Genomic DNA, 17,957 nt, shown 5'->3' with positions numbered 1-17,957 from the left:
ATGGGTTTTTCAAGGACAATATTGGGCGGCACGGGTGTGCCGGTATTGCACCTCAGCCTGCATATCGGAGGTTGATATATATACCCACTATCCACTACGGTATTTGTAAATGACATAACATGAGCACAGGAGTGTCAATGCCTCCATCAAACCCAGATGGAGGGATGTATGGGAGGTCCTGATAAGATAAGCGACACGTGGGTCCATTCTCGATGGCATGACCGAATAAGCTATCATGGCGTCAAAACACGCCGGCGATATGAATTAGGAACCTTCTGAATTTATATAAAGATTTAAATACATTCTTTTGATATCCAAATTTTCAAATCTTCCCTAACACCTACAAACATGGGTCCACATGTAATCCAAAATCAAAGAACTAACAAACAAAAAAAAATCTATTTTGAAAATAAAAAAAAGAAAACATTTCCCCAAAATTGACATTTCAAGTATAATACTCATATTTAATATATATCTGAAAAGAAGAATTTGAAAAGTAGGTTGCTTTTTGTATGGGACTCGTTCAAATTCCAACCATCACCATCCTTCCCATGGAGCTTCCTTTCTTCCATTTCTTCTACACCTATCTCACCCCCTCCGCCCCTCCCCTTTGACTCTTCTTCTCCCCTCCATTTATGACCCACTTGACCTCGATTCCCACTTTTCTCATATAACCCATCAACCCTTCTTCTCTGTTCTTCAATTCCCCTGTTTCTTCATCCAATTCCCCCCTTTTTCTTGTCGGATTTCGCTACTTTACCTGAAGAACATCAAAGGGTCGATGAACGATTTGTTCTCCTCTCGCTCTTTCTCTCGCGACAGCCATGTCGTTGAGATGGGTATCTCCTCCTCTTCCCCTACTGCTGCTAATCTCGACAAGTTCTTTGAAGACGTTGAATCTGTGAAAGATGAACTCAAGGAGCTTGAGAAACTCTACCAGAACCTCTACGACTCCCATGAACAGAGTAAGACGCTTCACAATGCTAAGGCTGTTAAGGACCTCCGATCTCGCATGGATTCTGATGTTTCCCTTGCTCTCAAGAAGGCTAAGCTCATTAAGGTCCGATTAGAGGCGCTTGATCGCTCCAATGCCTCCAATCGGACCCAACCTGGCTGCGGCCCTGGATCGTCCTCTGACCGGACTCGGACTTCTGTGCTCAGTGGGTTGAGGAAGAAATTGCAGGATTCGATGGAGGGGTTCAATAATTTGAGGCAACAAATCTCTTCTGAGTATAGGGAGACCGTGCAGCGAAGGTATTTCACTGTTACTGGTGAAAATCCGGATGAGAAAACCATTGATATCTTGATATCTACAGGTGAGTTAACTCCAATTCACTCTGTCAAGTTCTTTGCTTATCAATTTTGGCTCGTGGGTTGAAAATTGTTGGGAGGGAATCCGACGTTGGCTAATTTAGGGAATGATCGTGGGTTTATAAGTAAGGAATACATCTTGGTATGAGGCCTTTTGGGCGAGTCCAAAGCAAAACCACGAGAGCTTATGCTCAAAGTGGACAATATCATACCATTGTGTAGGTCCGTGATTCTATGGTAACATAGTCATGTCCTTAATTTAGTCATGTCAATAGAATCCTCAAGCATCGAACAAAGAAATTGCTAGTCTTGAAGGTGTAGTCAAAAGTGACCCATGTGTTGAATAGAGGGTGTACTTTGTTCGTTGGCTCCAGAAAAATAAGTCAAGTCTCGATTAAGGGGAGGCTGTTTGAGGGCTACGTAGAGCTCATGGGAGGCTCTATGGTGTACTTTGTTCGAGATGAGGATTGTTGATGAGAATTGTTGGATAGATCCTCGAGTGTATTTGTATTTAGAACGAATAAGAATGAGCTTGAACTAACATGATGAGATATCTCCAACTATGCAGGGGAAAGCGAGACATTCTTGCAGAAAGCCATTCAAGAACAAGGAAGAGGCAGAATCTTAGACACCATTAGCGAGATCCAGGAGAGGCATGATGCAGTGAAAGACCTGGAAAGGAATCTGCAGGAGCTGCATCAGGTTTTCATGGACATGGCGGTCTTGGTACACGAACAAGGCGAAAAACTCGACGACATCGAGAGCCATGTGAACAGAGCTCATTCTTTTGTTCGTGGTGGCACACAGGAGTTGTCAAAAGCAAGAGTATACCAGAAAAGCACTCGTAAATGGACGATTATTGGCATTATCATTTTGCTGATCGTTGCCTTGATTATTATCCTCAGCCTGCGCCCTTGGACTTGGAATGGTGGTAATAGTAGTGGCTCTACTCCAGCCCCTTCAACTCCAACCCCCTCAGCCCCAACTCCTCCAGCCACTTGAAATGCAGCGCCTAGGCCTGCCTCGTTTCTACGATGTTTGACGAGTAGTTTCCTACCGAAAAACTCTCGATCGAGCCCTCACACCGTTCGTCTGTATGTTACTGCCCATATTACCTCGTTTTGTATCATTATTTTTGTTAGATGGAGAGGCCTTGATGTCATTGAATTAGCAGGTGAATGGTTCTTTTGGATTAGACACTGTTGTATAAACCCATTGGTGCTTAGATTCTTTTGTGTAATAAATTTCATATTTCAGAGTAAATTAGTGTATGTATCGTGTTCTCTATCTCCGAATAAAGTGACCGACTTGAGTCTAGTCAAACGGATCAAAATATCATATTCTCAAACAAAAGATTAAGACTAAAAGGTACTACGAGCTAAAAATTATAAAATGAAAAAGTAGGCAAAACTCAGTAGTAGGAGGTTGAGACGTTTAATGTCTTAGGTTTGTGTCTCTGAGTGAAAAGCTAATATGCGAAAATGTTTGATGTCTTTTGAAGCTCGTGTAAGAGGTGTGAGGTCTTTTGAAGCTAATATGATCGTGTTCTCTGTCTTTGAGTATGCGAAAATGCTTGTGAACCTTTAACCTCTTGATCGAGAGGGTATGTCGATTATCGAGCAATGGTCACTTTAAATCTTAGAACAAATGAATAACTTGTGCACGAGCCACGAGGGAGTCTGTATATTCAAATCGAGCTAATAATTATTTAGTTTTTAATATTTTTAAAAGGATATTTATTTAATTAAAAAAAGAAACTAAATATAAATAAGGCAAAATTAATAAAAATATTTATAAAAAGAAGTATTTTTGAGTATTTGTTTAGGGTATAAATAATCAACAAATGTCATATTTATTGGAGTGGAGGTCATCTCCATCTCTCCTTATCAATTCGAACAAATCTGAAACCGCTTCAATGAAAGCGCGTCTTTCTAGTTCTTCCCTCGCTTTCCTCCGCCATGGGAACACTGCGAATCATACCTAACCCACTTTCTTACTCAATCCACCTGCAATTAACTCCTTACGACCTTTCTATCAATCCCTTCTCGCAGATATTGCGCTCAATTTTACAGGTGATGCCTCCATTTCATTCGATTGTTTACACTGTCCTTCTGCTTTTCTGGAATGAGGTTATTGTGTTTAAAATGCAGATGGTATGTTTGATTGAAGGAATCTGCCATGGGAAGCATTACCACGCAGCTCACATAGCCGCTGTATTAAGCAGGGCTTGGCGTGCTGGGGTTGAGCGAATCATTGTGAGTCTTTCTTTATGTTGTTTTTTTAATCTCTATTAGCTTGCGATTGTGAAGGATTATCCCCCGTTTCCGTGTTCTTCATTTGTTGAGCTCTATTGGTAGATTGTGAATGTTCGTTCTGTGTTGATGTTCTAGTACCAATCCAACTTATGGTGGTTGATAAAATCTATCGTCATTCAGATTTAATTTCACTTTTCATTCTCTTTGAATACTTTTTTGAACTCTTCTGAGATTAGGTAAGTTTGAGATCCCACCTCGGTTGGGGAGGAGAAGGAAACATTCTTTATAAGGGTGTGGAAATCTCTTCCATATGAACCAAGAGATATCAATCAGACAATATACTTCCATATTGAAGAAAAATGAAGCTTCATTGTTATAAATTTTGGGTGGATCATAATTTAGAGTAATTTAGAATTGATGTTTCTTTACGAAAGTTACAACTTTTGGAAAGCCTCGTGAAAGGTTGAGAGTTTTCATTTTGAGGCTATATATTGTCATGTATTGTTATCTTTGTAAGTATACTTAAAAAATGTAGTAGAAAGAGCATTTGTGCTTTCTTTAGCCAATAACTAAGTTTCTTTGCAATTTTATGTAATTTAGGTTGCATGTAGAATCATTCAAGCTTAACATGATGAATTTGAACACTTGTTTGATATCAGAGCTTTTCTCCTTGGGCTGATTCTTAAACAAGTGTTCTTGCTTTGAGATATTCAATCAACAAGGTAATCCGAATCTTACTCCCCTAGTAGTGATTCCATATCATTTGGTATCAGAGCTTCCCCTAGTAGTGATTCCATATCATTTGGTATCAAAGCTTTTCTCCTTGGGCTGATTCTTAGAAGTGGGTTTGATTCTTAGAAGTGGGTTTGAGCCATGAGAGTAAGCTTAGAATTCTTTTTAGTACAAGAAATTCGAAGGGATAAAAAAAGCATGGATTATGTTACAAAGATAATGTAGTTTATTACATAAACCAAAAGCAAACATCACAGTTATCTTTATACAAACCCACAAGCCAAGCATCTTTGTTCAGCACAAATTGCTTATGACTTTCTGAATTTAAACAACCAAACACTAGACTTCATAGACATTCTTCTTATTCTACATTGAGGGTCACATACAGAGTGCAGAATTCATACTTTTGATTCTCTTATTCTTCAAACAAACCCTTTTGTTTACTGCAATAACTTCATACTGGATATCTGTTTGGATGAATCTTTTGCTTCTCTCAGCTACCTCTCATTATGAGATGCAGAACAGAGAGATAAGAATCATCATAAAGAGCTAATGATTAGAGCCAAAAATGACTTGCCATTGCAACCAAACGCGGGGACTATCCTCTTCGCGAAGCCTGAAACAATTGCCATCAACGACGACATTGAAGCAAGCTGGATTTGGTCGCAACAAAGACAGGGTCTTGGTGCAGTGACTTGCACCAAGAACCCATTGCCTTACCGGTCAAAAACAAAGGTCACAGCAGTTGTCAGCTGCTGCAACCCATTTGGGGAGAACCATGCCATGCCCTCCTCCATCAATGATCTCTGCCAGTGACTGCATTGATGGTCCAATATGGTTGATTTGAAAACGTTGCAGTCCCCTCGAGAACATGCTCGATACCTCAGAACTCAAGAGATTAAAGCCCCTCCCCCCCTTGGCTTCATTTTGGGAGTTCAAGGTTCCACTTTCTGATTGCAGAACCTCAGAACATTGAGAACCAGTTAAATCAGAAAGATTGACATCATCAACTTTCTTTGGTACCATAGAACTCTTCTCATTTGGCTGATTCTTCATGTTCAGGAAACGGCCACCGGATCCCCGTGGACGGCGCATTGCATGGAGATGACGTGATTCATGTATATATGGCTGTAAGACAGATATGCAATCTATATCAGCAGGAATAATGTGGATACTAGTTCTGCACAGGACAAAGAAAAGTATTTGGACTGAAGGATATAATCGAGGCATATAAATCACAATAACAGTTCGTTCAGACAACAGAATGAACATGATGCTGGATAGTATATCATATTGAAGTGTTCAAAAGCTAGGACAGACACCTCTGTAAGACTTATACTTAAATACCTTTCGAGTTCTTGCAGGTCGATTCTTCATCATTGCCTTGGCACGGATCTGCCTGCGCCTAATGATTCCATGATATTGCTTTGCATTCACATAAATTGGTTCATCATCTGTTGTTAATCTCATTGGCAGCATAACCCGACCCTAATTATTGCAAATGGTTAAGTTTTTGCTCATAGATTAGGCAGACTGACCTTTTCCAGATAGCTTACAATGAATAGCAGAACCCATTCAACAAATATTTTGTTCAAAGAAAATTACATCTCTACCATACTAAAATACATGAAACCCTGAGTTGTGTTTCCTATTAATTTTTTTTGGCAACATTCATCTAGGAGGCCTAAATGTGTCATCTCCTTCGCACTATTTCTGGTTTTTGGCTATATTGTATTGTTTTCCACTCACCATTTTGATTTTTTTGCATACTTAGCTCTGCCTATGCACATATCTAACAGAGATTCATATTCACCTATCTAACTTTTTTTTTTGTTGGAAAATATCTATGAATATAAGACAATTCACATTGAATACATATAAGGAAAAAAGGAAGGTAAAAAGGAAGTGGTTGAAGAATGGAAGGAGACATACTGGTATTTGAGGTCCATAAGCTGAGAGGATGCCATAATGCTGTTCCATGTAAGGATAATTTTCACATATCTACATTTTTCGTCTTCATAATCAGTAACATATATATGTATAAAGCACTGTTTTAGGGGGGGAAATTCAATTAACATTTTAGATCCTACCAGGGGCTGGCCGAATCCGAGCTCGAAACGGTTGTGATATTCTGACAGAGGTGATTGCAGGGAAAAAACTGGTGAAGGTTTTTGTGCATCCACAGAATTCTTAGTGTCACCTGCATGGATGTTTCAAGAGGAGTTTTCTCATCGGATAACAAGCTCACCATGATGATTGACATTTTAACTCAGCCAGCACAAAAAGAGGTAAAAATGGTAATAGTCTTCCTTGAGTTTCATGCTACTTTCTTTCCCTCTTGTTTCATAAACATTGAGATTTTAGCTAAATCCTTGATGAAGTATTAGCTAGAAAATAATATTCTGAAGAAGGGATGGTAGAAATATTGGTTGAGGAAAATGGGAGATCCAGTTTTAAGACTAAATACACAAAAGAAAAGCATATTGTAGTAGCGTCGAACCTAACCATTGGGACCGAGAGTTGTGTATCTACCCTATTGGGTAGAACAAAGGGTCGTAGTTAAGCATACAAAGAAAAGGGATAGTTGCCTTCGGGTAGAGGGTCAACCGGCAGTGCGGCTTCTGTGTTACACAGGGTGTACTTCAACAGTAGATGATTGGGACATAAATTGCTCAAGAAGATTGCACTCTACTGTCAAGTCTATATGGTGACCTGGGATGCATGTTATTTCAGTAGTAGTAAAGCCCATATTGAAGTTGGAACCTTATTAGAGGTTAGTCTTGAATAGAGCTTAATATCCATTATCCACAATGAGGCCACAAGCTTGGAGATGTTCAAAGAGCTCCCTACCCTCCCAGCCTAAGCAAACTCAAAACACTGAAAGCATACCATCCTGATACACTTTCCCTCTCGACTTCTCCAGTCCCCCAACGTCACGTTACTAAGCTATAAGTCGAGCTGATCAGCACAAACAATCTAGGTCCCTCCTCCCCTAACTTGTTTCCTCTTACAAACATTTGTTATCCATGGCCTATCGCATTTTGGATAGTAGTACCTCAGAGCATATGTTTGCTACATGTCAGATTAGAAGTATCCAGCTTCTTCGTCAACCTACCTATGCTATTCATTTTGAATAAACCATTCCCTAGTCACCTCTTAATCAACTTTTGAGTAGCCTAGAGATGTGCTTGTGATATTGAGTCACTCGAAAATTTGTAAATCCACCATTTATAAGCAACTCTTAATAATTTTCATGCTTTTTGGCAAGCTTAAATATGATCATGGAAATGAAAATGAACCGAATGAACAAAAAGTTACCTGGATAGATGGAAAATGGAGCAGTGTTCAGTTTCTCCAAACCATGAGCAGCTTGTTTAGTGGCAGCAAATTCCTTCCCATTACTGTCAAGTTGTTCCTTCACCTGACCAAAATCCCCAAAAATTGAGTGGGAACCTAGTCCAAAGGCAGCACTCCACAGACGAGTAGGGGAAGATGATAACTGCCCAAGGGAGTTTGGAACAATCCCTTCATGTTCTTTCAAATACCCAGTTTGTGGTGCCATTTTCCAACAGTCAAATCACCAAAATCAAAATACACGAGTTCCTACAATCAAGAGATGAAACCAAGAAAAACCGATGAAACTAAATCGAAAAGGGCCAAAAAGAAAAGAGGGGGAAAAAAACACCCACATGAACTTCCTTCAATCACTAAACAATCAAAAACAGAAGAACAGAGCACAGAGAAACAGATAAAAACAGAGCAACAAAGGAAAAAACAAAAGAACAAGGCGATCGAACAAACAATATCGAGGATTATACAAACCTAGATGTTAAAAAAAACCCCCAAAAAAGAAGAAATGAAGGAAGAAGAAAGCAGAGCAGAGACAGAAGGTGAAAACAGAGTACTCACAAGAAGAGGAAGAGGAAGAGGAAGAAGAAATCGCAGGTGGTGGATACAGATAGAGTAACCCCATTAGATAGGAGTGCCGTTGGTCCATTTCAAAGCAAACCAACCACTAACACAGAGAGAGAGAGAGATAGAAAGAAAGTGAAAAATAACAAAAACCCACTAACCAATGATCCATTCATCCAATCTCTGAATTTCAATTCCCCAATTCCGTTTCTTTAATTTGCTAAATCCAATGGATTTAGATTTACATAAAAAAAAAAATAATAATAATAATAAATACAAATTAACTACTCAAACTTAGCTTAGTGAATGATTGGTTTTCTTAATTACCCAAATCACACCCCTTAATTCAACTCAATACTCTTCCATCTCTCATCTTCTTTGCCTCACCGTCTCTCAATCAAGAACAGTTTTAATATTAAAAATAAAAATATCATCATTTTTTTCCTCTTATTTTATTGCATTTATTTCACTAATTTACTACTTTAAATGATGCCATACATTATTCCAAGCTACACCATAAAGTTGACACCAATTTTCTACTTATATATATATAACTATTTTAATATTGTTTGGGAATCTATAAAAAAAATTATTTTTTTTAAAATAATACCATTGACTGCATTTTTTTTTTTTTTTTCTTATTTTGTTTGACAGACATGTTGGTAATCATGACGTTTTTAATTTAAGTGATGATTTAGACAAATAATTGATTCATAGCACTCATTAAATAACTTATTTATTGAGTAAAACATAATAATAATAATAATAATTTGGTTATTGTTATATTTTATTGTTGAATATATAGATTTAAGCCTGATCATTATTTTCTGTTTTATATAATGTACTTGTTCTAAAAACTTTACAAAAAATCCACCTAAGTAAAATTGTGCATTGGAGATTCAACTACAATCTTTTACTAATTAAATCTTATCTAAAGTTGACTTTTTACACAATATATATTTAATTCAATATAATAAAAATTCAAATATCTAATTTTTTTTAATCAAGATACAATCGAAGAATATATATATATATATATATATATATATATATATATATATATATATATATATATATATATAGAGAGAGAGAGAGAGAGAGAGAGAGAGAGAGAGAGAGAGAGAGAGAGAGAGAGAGAGAGAGAGAGATGGGTTTAAGGATTAAGATTAAGCATCCAATTAAAGGCAAACCCACTAGAAATAAAAATTAAAAAGTGTGGGTTTTTTTTAGAGTGGCCTCCATTTTATTTTTCGTATTTTGAAAAAAAAAAATCTTTATGGGTAATAATTGCATCAAATAAAAAGACATACACTTTCAAAATTGAATAGATTTCCTCTTATTTGAATTTTATTTTAAATCGAGATTTTCATTTTTTACCATCTCTTCTAGTTTTTCTTTACTTATGTAGATAGAATTTCATGATAATATTTATTAATTCGTTATGATTGGTTTTATAAGAAGAATAATGTTTTTAAGTAATTTTCAATTCATTTTGAATGTAATCGAGGAGAAATAGTTGGGATTCACTTAAAAATATCGAAATTAATCCATTGAAATTTTTTAATTTTAGTAAATATAATTATTAGTTTACGATTTTAATTAATAAAACAAGTAAATCAATTATAAATATTATTTTGATTTTGAAGATTATTAAAAATAATTTGCTAAAAAAATTTTTTAATTTGCTTTGGTTTCGTATTGCAAAAATTAAGATAAATCAATATGAAATCAAATGATATTAAAGACATTAGTTTAACAAAAAAAAAAAAAACCTATATTAATTAAATTTAATATTTAATTTTGCAACTACAGCTAATTTTACAGTCTACAAACATATTATAATGCATCTTGAGCCATGGTTTAAATTAGAATCTAATTTATAAATCTTCTACAAAATATATATACATATATATATATATATATATATATATATATCTGAAAATATAAAATACAAATTGACTTTATTGAATTTCTTATTTTTAACATTAAATTATTATTATTATTATTATTATTGCGTGCATGCATGCATGGGAATGAAAGTTAGGGTCGAGTACCAAAGTGTAGGGTAGCCTTTCCCTTTCTCTCTTCTACCTTTCCAATCAATTTAATTTTAAATATGAAAAATTAAAAACACCAAAATAATAATAATAATAATAACAATCTTGGGTTCTTTTTCCCATTAAAATCTTAATTAATTATGGTTGAATGACTATTCCTTTCATATATATATATATATTGGTAATAGTCACTTCGTTGCTACGTGTCAGTTTAAAGAAAGTTGAAACGGATATCTATAGGAATGATATGTATATAATTAAAAGGATTCTCTCGTCTATTTAGATCTTCCACTCACGTCATATTATCCAATCAACTTTTAATATCTAACGATTTAAATAAAGAAATAATACATAAACAGATTGAAATTAAGTTCGAAAAAATATATTTATAAAACTATTTTATAAAGTACTCTTTCTATTTTAATAACTCAATCATATAAACTTTAAAATTAAACTGGTTTAGTTTTCGACCGAAAATATAAAATATATATATATATATATATATATATTATTAGGTTAACGTAAAATGTATTCCAAAATTTATTGCATAAATCTTTAAATGTTCTTGAGAAAAAGAAAAAAAAAAGAAATATTAATATAAATTGTATAAAAAAAATTGGAGTTGAAAAAAATAAAAATAAATAAAAAGAGAGAAAATTCAATGGAAAAAGAAAAAAGAAAAAAAAAAACAAACTTCATGGATTCCACGTCACAAATTGAAACTTCATATGCATGGTGACGTAATTCACACCTCGTTGAGATTATATATAAATATATATATAAATTTAAATAAATTGATAACAATAATATAAATAAAAGTACAAATACAACTCATCTGATTCTATTATTACCCATATATGGTAAGAGTTTTGGTTGTAAAGTTACTTGAGAACCGAATAAATCAACACGTGGCGTCCATGTAATAACTCTAATGGAATATTATCTCCCTTTTGACCTTTTTTTTAATGAATTTTTCTTTATTTTTCAATTAAATATTTAAATAAATTAAAAAAAAAAAAAAAACATTAATCCCCTCTTAAATTGCTACAAATTTTCAACACATTAAAATTAAAATTTTGATGAATATCTCACCATATTTTTTTTTTATTATTATTCATATTTCAAAAAAAATCCACGTAACTCACCCATGCCTTAAATTTCGGGGCCGTTATAATGGCTTCAAAGAGTTGAACCTATCTCTTTAGTCGTAATCGTGTATTCATGCTGACCTAACATTTTTCAGGTGAAACTTCCCCCGAATTTAAGCGAGCTCCCAAGCACATATTTGGAAACTAATTAGAATCAGATTTGTTTCCATTTCTAGCTCTTTTTATTTTAATTTACTCTTACCCTCATAAAATTTACCCCTAACATTTTCATATATATCCTAATTTTAAAAAATGCAAAATTTTTAATTTAGAAATATTAATTTTTGGGCTTATGACGAGAAAAATAACACATTTAATTTAATTTAAGCCCAATTATTTTCTCATATTCTTCAATTAGAGACAAAATAACGAAGCATTATTTATAAGGGTGTGGACTACTTTTATTAGAAAGACACATTTTAAAAACATTGAAAGGAAATCCGACAGAAAAAGCCCAACAAAAAAAAAACAATAACTACTAGCGATGGGCTTGGGCGGTTAACTTCTCGTGTACACGCTTAGCATTTTTCTCATTTTTTGTTTTTAGAATAGGACAAAAAATAACTGAAATTGGGTTGAACCAAGAACACAGGTATCGAGGCATGTTGGACGTGTGTCTCATAAAAGGCCGACTACAGAATTTGGGCCTGGGCCCAAGTTTCCCTTCTCTCTCCTATTTAGCGATCTAATTTCAGTGTGTAACATTATAATAAAAATAAATATGTAGGTTATTATAAATATTATAAGTCCAACAATGATTATTAGAAATACATTTTTGTACCTTCTTTATCCATTCACTCCATATTATATAGTTTCCATATAATATCAAAACACAATTAATAAATTTTCTAATTTCAACTCTTGCATTATCATCCTCATATAATTATCTAGCTTGGATTTTTTTTTTTTTTTTTCTAATTTAAATTCCAGATTGTTCGTTTAAAAAAAGAATTATATTAAATTAAAAATAAAAAGAAAAACCTGGTTGTTCTTTAAATTTGAAAAATACCCTTCTTAGTATCTAAACCATTTATTAGTCTAAATGTAGGTGACATTATGAATTAATCAACTAATAATGGTTTCATTATTTAAAAAAAATTAAAATATTTAAATTAGACCTAAAATAGAACGCATAAATTTATTAGATATTTTAAAAATTAGATCTAAAATAGAATAAATTTGAAAGTTTGATAATTACTCTTCTTTTTTAGTTTATTAACCATTTAGTTTGTACTTTTTTGTTCTTCAAAATTAAATCTATATATTCATTTTAAAATTTTAAATATTTTTTAAAAAATTATATATATATTTGTTTTCTTTTATAATTTGACTAAAAATTCAAATATATATATTTTTTTTAAGACGAAGCTTATGGTAAAGAAATTATAAGAATATAAATTTTTTTTTTAAAAAAAGATAAATGATTATCAGACTGAATTAACCAAAATCACTTCTAATTTAAAAATATATATATATATATATATATATATATATATATATATATATATATATATATATATATATATATATATATATATATATATTAACTTTTAACCTTTGTAAAGCATGGTAATTAAATTTGATTTTTATTTTTTACTTTGGGAAAAAGAAAATATAAAAGATGATGAGATTGTGACGAATTAATTAAAAGCACAGAAACAAACTATGTTTTTATAGGTCCAGATATGATTCTAACATCAACCAATTGAATGCAATAAATGCGTTTTCATCGCCAGCAACTGCTTCTAAGTCTCCTCTTATTTTCCACTTTTTATTTCTTTCATTTTTAAAGTATATATATATTGTAATGCCCAAAAGAAAATTGGGGAAAAAATAAGAATTGAGTAAAAATGATAAATAAATAAATAAAACCTCGTGTGGCCGCCATAAAATGAAAACCTAGGAGATGTATGTGCTTTAGGTAAGAGAATGTCGAGGTCATTAGGTGTCAGATCTTGAATTCTGAATATTGAGTATTAGTCATAGTTGACTGTCGTAAGTAGAAAATCTAGGATATGCATGCACTTCAAGTGAAGACTAAACGAAAGTGTTGGCGGCTCAATCATAGGAACTTCAAAGTTAAACGTGCTTTACTTGAAGCAATTCTATGTTGGGTGTCCTCTTATGATATGCATGTGAGTAAGGATAAAGTATGCTAGAAAGATTCGTGTTGGTCTGTGGAGATAGTTTTCACTCTTAAGAAGCAAGGAATAGGTAATGTGACCCTGTCGTAAGGGATGTAGGAGAATATCAGGGCTATCATGAGTCAAATTCAGATTTCGAATCTTGAGGTATGAGTCGTTACACTGAATGTGTATCTTAGTAGTTTGTATTATCCGACTGTGTCCACATATGTATCTCAATAGTTGGTTGAGGCACGCGGTCGGTTCCCTCTTGTTTATGTTATCAAGTTCCGTGATTGGACTTATTAACACATTAATTTGTAATTTAGTTATGAATAAATACCTTTATTATCTTCGTCACAAATTTAAATACAATAAATATATTTTTATTCTAAAATATTAATTTGAATATTCCAAATAAAATAATTTTTTTTTTGGTCAATTGGGGAGTAGAACTTCATTATTTAATTCTCGAAATAAACACTTACGAAAACTACTCATCGTCTTACCATATATAGATAAAAATTTATAATTCACTAGTCGAGCGGTCATCAATCTCTCTCATCGATACTCACCGCCCATTATGCACTCTCGCCTAATAGTCATCTTCTTTCATTGATTGCAGCAGTAGTCTCCGGCAATGTAGATGAGTTCTACTGTCCCTAATCAGATCAAAACGTTGTGTCGTCGTCTTCTCCAAATCAGTTGTGCAGCATCGTGGGTGTATCGTCGTTGTAGACCATCGGTGAGTACTCTCTCCCAGTCGAGTTTCTTCTTTCTTTGTCTCTCTCCCTCACTCTCATTGTCGTTCTCGACAGAGTAGCCCAACACTGTTTCCGTTGAGTCTAGCAACTTCAGTAGCCGGTTGAGTTAGATTGACTTTAATTTTTGTCTATTTTAATAATCCAGAGTTGAACGGCTGAGTAAGTATCCGTTAAGCTTGTTTGGTCATGATTAAGAATACAATAGCAGCGTTTTGTCCCAAGATTTTTACATTAAATTTAAGATTTTGCTTTAGATATCGAACTAAATTGATATTAAGTCAAAGGAGAACGAGTTTCGAGTTACCGTTAAAACTATATAGGGATAAATTGGGTATTTCTTGAAATAAATATAGGAGTAACATACGAAGATATTATTATCGGTATGGAAAATTTTCTTTTATATATAATTTACGTGAATAATAATGATGATGTATGTATGATGGAAATTACATGTCAAGGACTGTCACGTTAGTCACGTGAGGTTAGAATCTCCATACCAGAGTTACAAATTCAAGTAACTGCTTGTGATTGGTGCATCAATTTTTTTCATTTTAAAAAAATAAAAATATTTATGCAAATTTGTTTAAAAGGGTGATATACTTTGAATACTATTATTTATTTATTTAATTATTTATTTATATTATTTGATAAAAATTTGAAAACTTTTTGAGCCATGCATGTGCTAACCGTTTCTGAGTCGGGTCATGTTTCAGAGGGTCGGTTGTTACGATTATAAATTGTTTTTAATTTTTTTTTTAAATCACAATTTACTAGATGACAAAAATGCCCCTAGTAATTCATTTCCCAAGAGATTAAAAACAAAAACAAAAAGTAAGAAGTTAATCTCCTCCTCCTCCCTCCCCAGCCCTATAAATAGACTCCATTGCTGCACCTCAAATTCAGAGCTAAGAACAAACCAAACAAGCAAAGAGGAAGGGAGGACAGAGAGGTGTATCGAAATGACGAGGAAGAAGGTGAAGCTCGTGTGGATTGCAAGCGACAATGCAAGAAAAGCCAGTTTCAAGAAGAGAAGGCTCGGATTGATGAAGAAAGTGAGTGAACTCACTACTCTCTGTGGCGTTTACGCCTTCGCCGTCGTCTACGGCCCCGATGACGACAATCCAGTCATCTGGCCGTCCCTCTCTGCTGCTCAACATCTCTACCGTCGCTTCCATAGCCTGCCGGAGGTCGAACGCCAGAAGAAAATGACGAACCAGGAGACCTATCTGAAGGAACGTACGGCCAAGGCGCAGGACCTGTTGAAGAAGCACATGAAGAAGAATCAGGAACTCGAAATCGACCTTCTGATGCACCAATTGCATCAAGGTCGTCAGATTTACCAACTCTCCACTGAAGAATTGCTCGGATTGTTCTGGATGGTCGAAGAGAAGATGAGAGAATGCCGAAAACGAATCGAGTATCATCAACAGGTGCATCGTCTTCATCCTCCTCCTGGATTTGTTTCTTCTAACACTCCTTTGCTTCCAACAGGAAGTAACGAGATGGATCTGGTGGATAATGGAAGGAATTTAATGGATCAATGGTTTATTGATATGGTGATGAACTCGAACGATAAAATCGGAGGCAGTAGTAGCAGTATGGCAGGGGAGTTAGGGTTCCAATCTGAAGGAAATGTCGGAGGAAATTCGATGATGGAGGTCGTCGATTTGGGCGGAAGAACAACAATTACTGCTGAGGGAGATATGGATGAGAACAATCTGCTCTGCGATTGGAATTTTGGGGGAACAGGTTGCGGGATGAGCGAGATTGAGAAACTTGTGAGCAACCTTGGTGGCGTTGACGACAATGCAAGCCCTATGGATTTGGCTAATCCGCAAGCGAACTACGGAATGATCGGTGACGGCGGCGATGGAGCGAGCGTTGAAGCAGAGATGATGCTTCATGGATTATTCGGAAGCGGAACCCGAAGCAGAAGCAGCAATGGAACTGAAAATGAGACTCTGATCGAGAAAGTGAACGAAGAGGAGGAAGAAGAAGAAGATGAAGATGATCTTCTCAACAAGGAATGGCCAAACAACTTTACTCCATGAACGCCTTGCTGTTTAAGGTCTGAATACCTGTGGTGATCTCAATAATGGAGGATTTGGGTTCTGAATCCAATTTTCCTCTCAGGGTGTTTTTCCTTTTTTCTTTTTCTTTTTTAATGTATCTTTTGATGTTATGAACCCTGAAATTACCTAAACCAATAGGTTAGGGCTCAGTTTCTGGTCACCACCTCAATCCTAATCCCCCCCTTTCTAAATGTAAACTAATGGGAAATATTTAGTCTTAATTATGCATTTCTAAGACAAAAGCTTCATCCAAATCTCTCCAAATACATTACAGAATTCCCAGATGAACATAAACAATATTTAATGCTTTTTTTTTTCTTAGTTTAATATATAATCTTAATCCTAATTACTTAGTTCTAAAATTTATATCATGATATCGACTCCATAGTATAAGAAAATTAATTTTCATTTTAGGAGTCGATAGTCTGATTTTTCATTCTACGAATAATTATTAAACTCACAAAAAAAAAAGAAAAAAAGTGATAAAGAACTATTTTCAGTACATGCATGCACGTCGTACTCCCGAACAAGATATTGTTCCAAGAACTATTTTCAGTACATGCATGCACGTCGTACTCCCGAACAAGATATTGTTCCGTTAGTGCATGAACTTTATTGTGATGACGGCATATTAGACGTGTCGGATTGGTGAAATCTTTGAACTAGATCGTCTTGCCTTAAAATTTTGATAATTTTTTATGGAGCGATACGTTGACTTCGGGACGTGTACTCATTTCTTTTGTAGAGAGAATAAATGATACGGAACAAAATTTAGTAATTATTGAAAAATATTTAATGATTATCGATACGTTATCTTTTACTCTCCGTCGATATTACAATATATGTTAAATTACATCTTCGGTCCCTAAAGTTTCAAAAATTGTAAATTTTAGTCCTTTCAACTTTATACTTTTGTAATATTCGTAAATCTACAAAATATAAAATTAAAACTTAAAAGTTTCGTTAAACCTAAACTTTAAATTGTGACCTAATTTAAATCTTATCGGTGACTTCTTAGATACAAAATTTTGAGAGTTTAAAGTAGGAGTATTCCTGAGTTAGATTGTGCAGACCCAACCTAATTGTTTAGGGTTAAATTTTTTTAATTCAAACCACTTATATTCAATAATGAACCCTCGTAAAACATCTATTTATTTATCTTCAAACATTTAATTAAGATTTACAACTCAACTTCGAAATTTATTTTTAAATAAAAATAAAATAAATATATGCATATATAATTGTATAGTTAAGCAAAAATGTATATATTAACCTTAAGAATAAATATGAGCTAATTCGGTTAAACTCAATCTAATTTAAAAAAATAAATCCATAAATTAACATAATAAATAAAGTTTTCGTTTATTTAAACTTAATCCAATCTAAATAATCTATTAATCGACTCTTTGAACGCTCTTAATTCAAAAATCAAATAAATACAACAAAAAAGAAAACAAAATTGAACGAATAAACTTATAATTTAATTTAAAGAAGAAATACAACAAATTACCATGTATTATTAATTAAAAAAAATTAAATAATTAACATCATAAAACATCAGAAAACTAAGTCAAAATTGACTT

The 17,957-nt window shown here is 33.8% G+C and overlaps 3 protein-coding genes and 1 long non-coding RNA gene across 12 annotated transcripts; 3 read left to right on the top strand and 1 right to left on the bottom strand.

Moving 5' to 3' along the window:
* Positions 1-540: 540 nt before the first annotated feature.
* On the top strand, positions 541-2,628 carry LOC111800295 (syntaxin-121). Its single transcript, XM_023683917.2, has 2 exons — positions 541-1,316; positions 1,880-2,628. The coding sequence occupies exons 1-2, from the start codon at positions 782-784 to the stop codon at positions 2,311-2,313; spliced, it is 969 nt and encodes a 322-aa protein (XP_023539685.1). The 5' UTR covers positions 541-781; the 3' UTR covers positions 2,314-2,628.
* A 533-nt stretch (positions 2,629-3,161) lies between these two features.
* Positions 3,162-6,737, top strand: LOC111800297 (uncharacterized). Of its 9 annotated transcripts, none has more exons than XR_015422182.1 (5): positions 3,162-3,383; positions 3,462-3,566; positions 4,226-4,288; positions 4,824-6,278; positions 6,392-6,737. It is a non-coding gene; the product is annotated as an uncharacterized LOC111800297 (long non-coding RNA). The 9 variants fall into 9 exon arrangements; XR_015422180.1 differs by having other exon boundaries at positions 4,796-6,278; XR_015422184.1 differs by having other exon boundaries at positions 4,167-4,288; positions 5,361-6,278.
* LOC111800296 (nuclear transcription factor Y subunit A-10) lies at positions 5,022-7,860 on the bottom strand. The gene is made up of 5 exons (XM_087126155.1): positions 7,617-7,860; positions 6,389-6,498; positions 6,231-6,299; positions 5,646-5,786; positions 5,022-5,426 (listed from the first exon to the last, which is right to left on the bottom strand). Exons 1-5 carry the CDS (start codon positions 7,858-7,860, stop codon positions 5,022-5,024), a joined length of 969 nt encoding a protein of 322 aa, XP_086982281.1.
* Positions 7,861-15,181: 7,321 nt separating this feature from the next.
* LOC111800368 (uncharacterized) lies at positions 15,182-16,595 on the top strand. Its single transcript, XM_023684021.2, has one exon. The coding sequence runs from the start codon at positions 15,262-15,264 to the stop codon at positions 16,351-16,353; it is 1,092 nt and encodes a 363-aa protein (XP_023539789.2). The 5' UTR covers positions 15,182-15,261; the 3' UTR covers positions 16,354-16,595.
* The last annotated feature ends 1,362 nt before the right edge of the window (positions 16,596-17,957 follow it).

This window comes from Cucurbita pepo, chromosome 8, assembly GCF_057944985.1.
Source record: "Cucurbita pepo subsp. pepo isolate OVF chromosome 8, ASM5794498v1, whole genome shotgun sequence".
Lineage (NCBI taxonomy): Eukaryota > Viridiplantae > Streptophyta > Magnoliopsida > Cucurbitales > Cucurbitaceae > Cucurbita > Cucurbita pepo.
The sequence above is the reverse complement of the archived record's forward strand: the minus strand, read 5'-3'. Positions and strand labels throughout refer to the sequence as shown.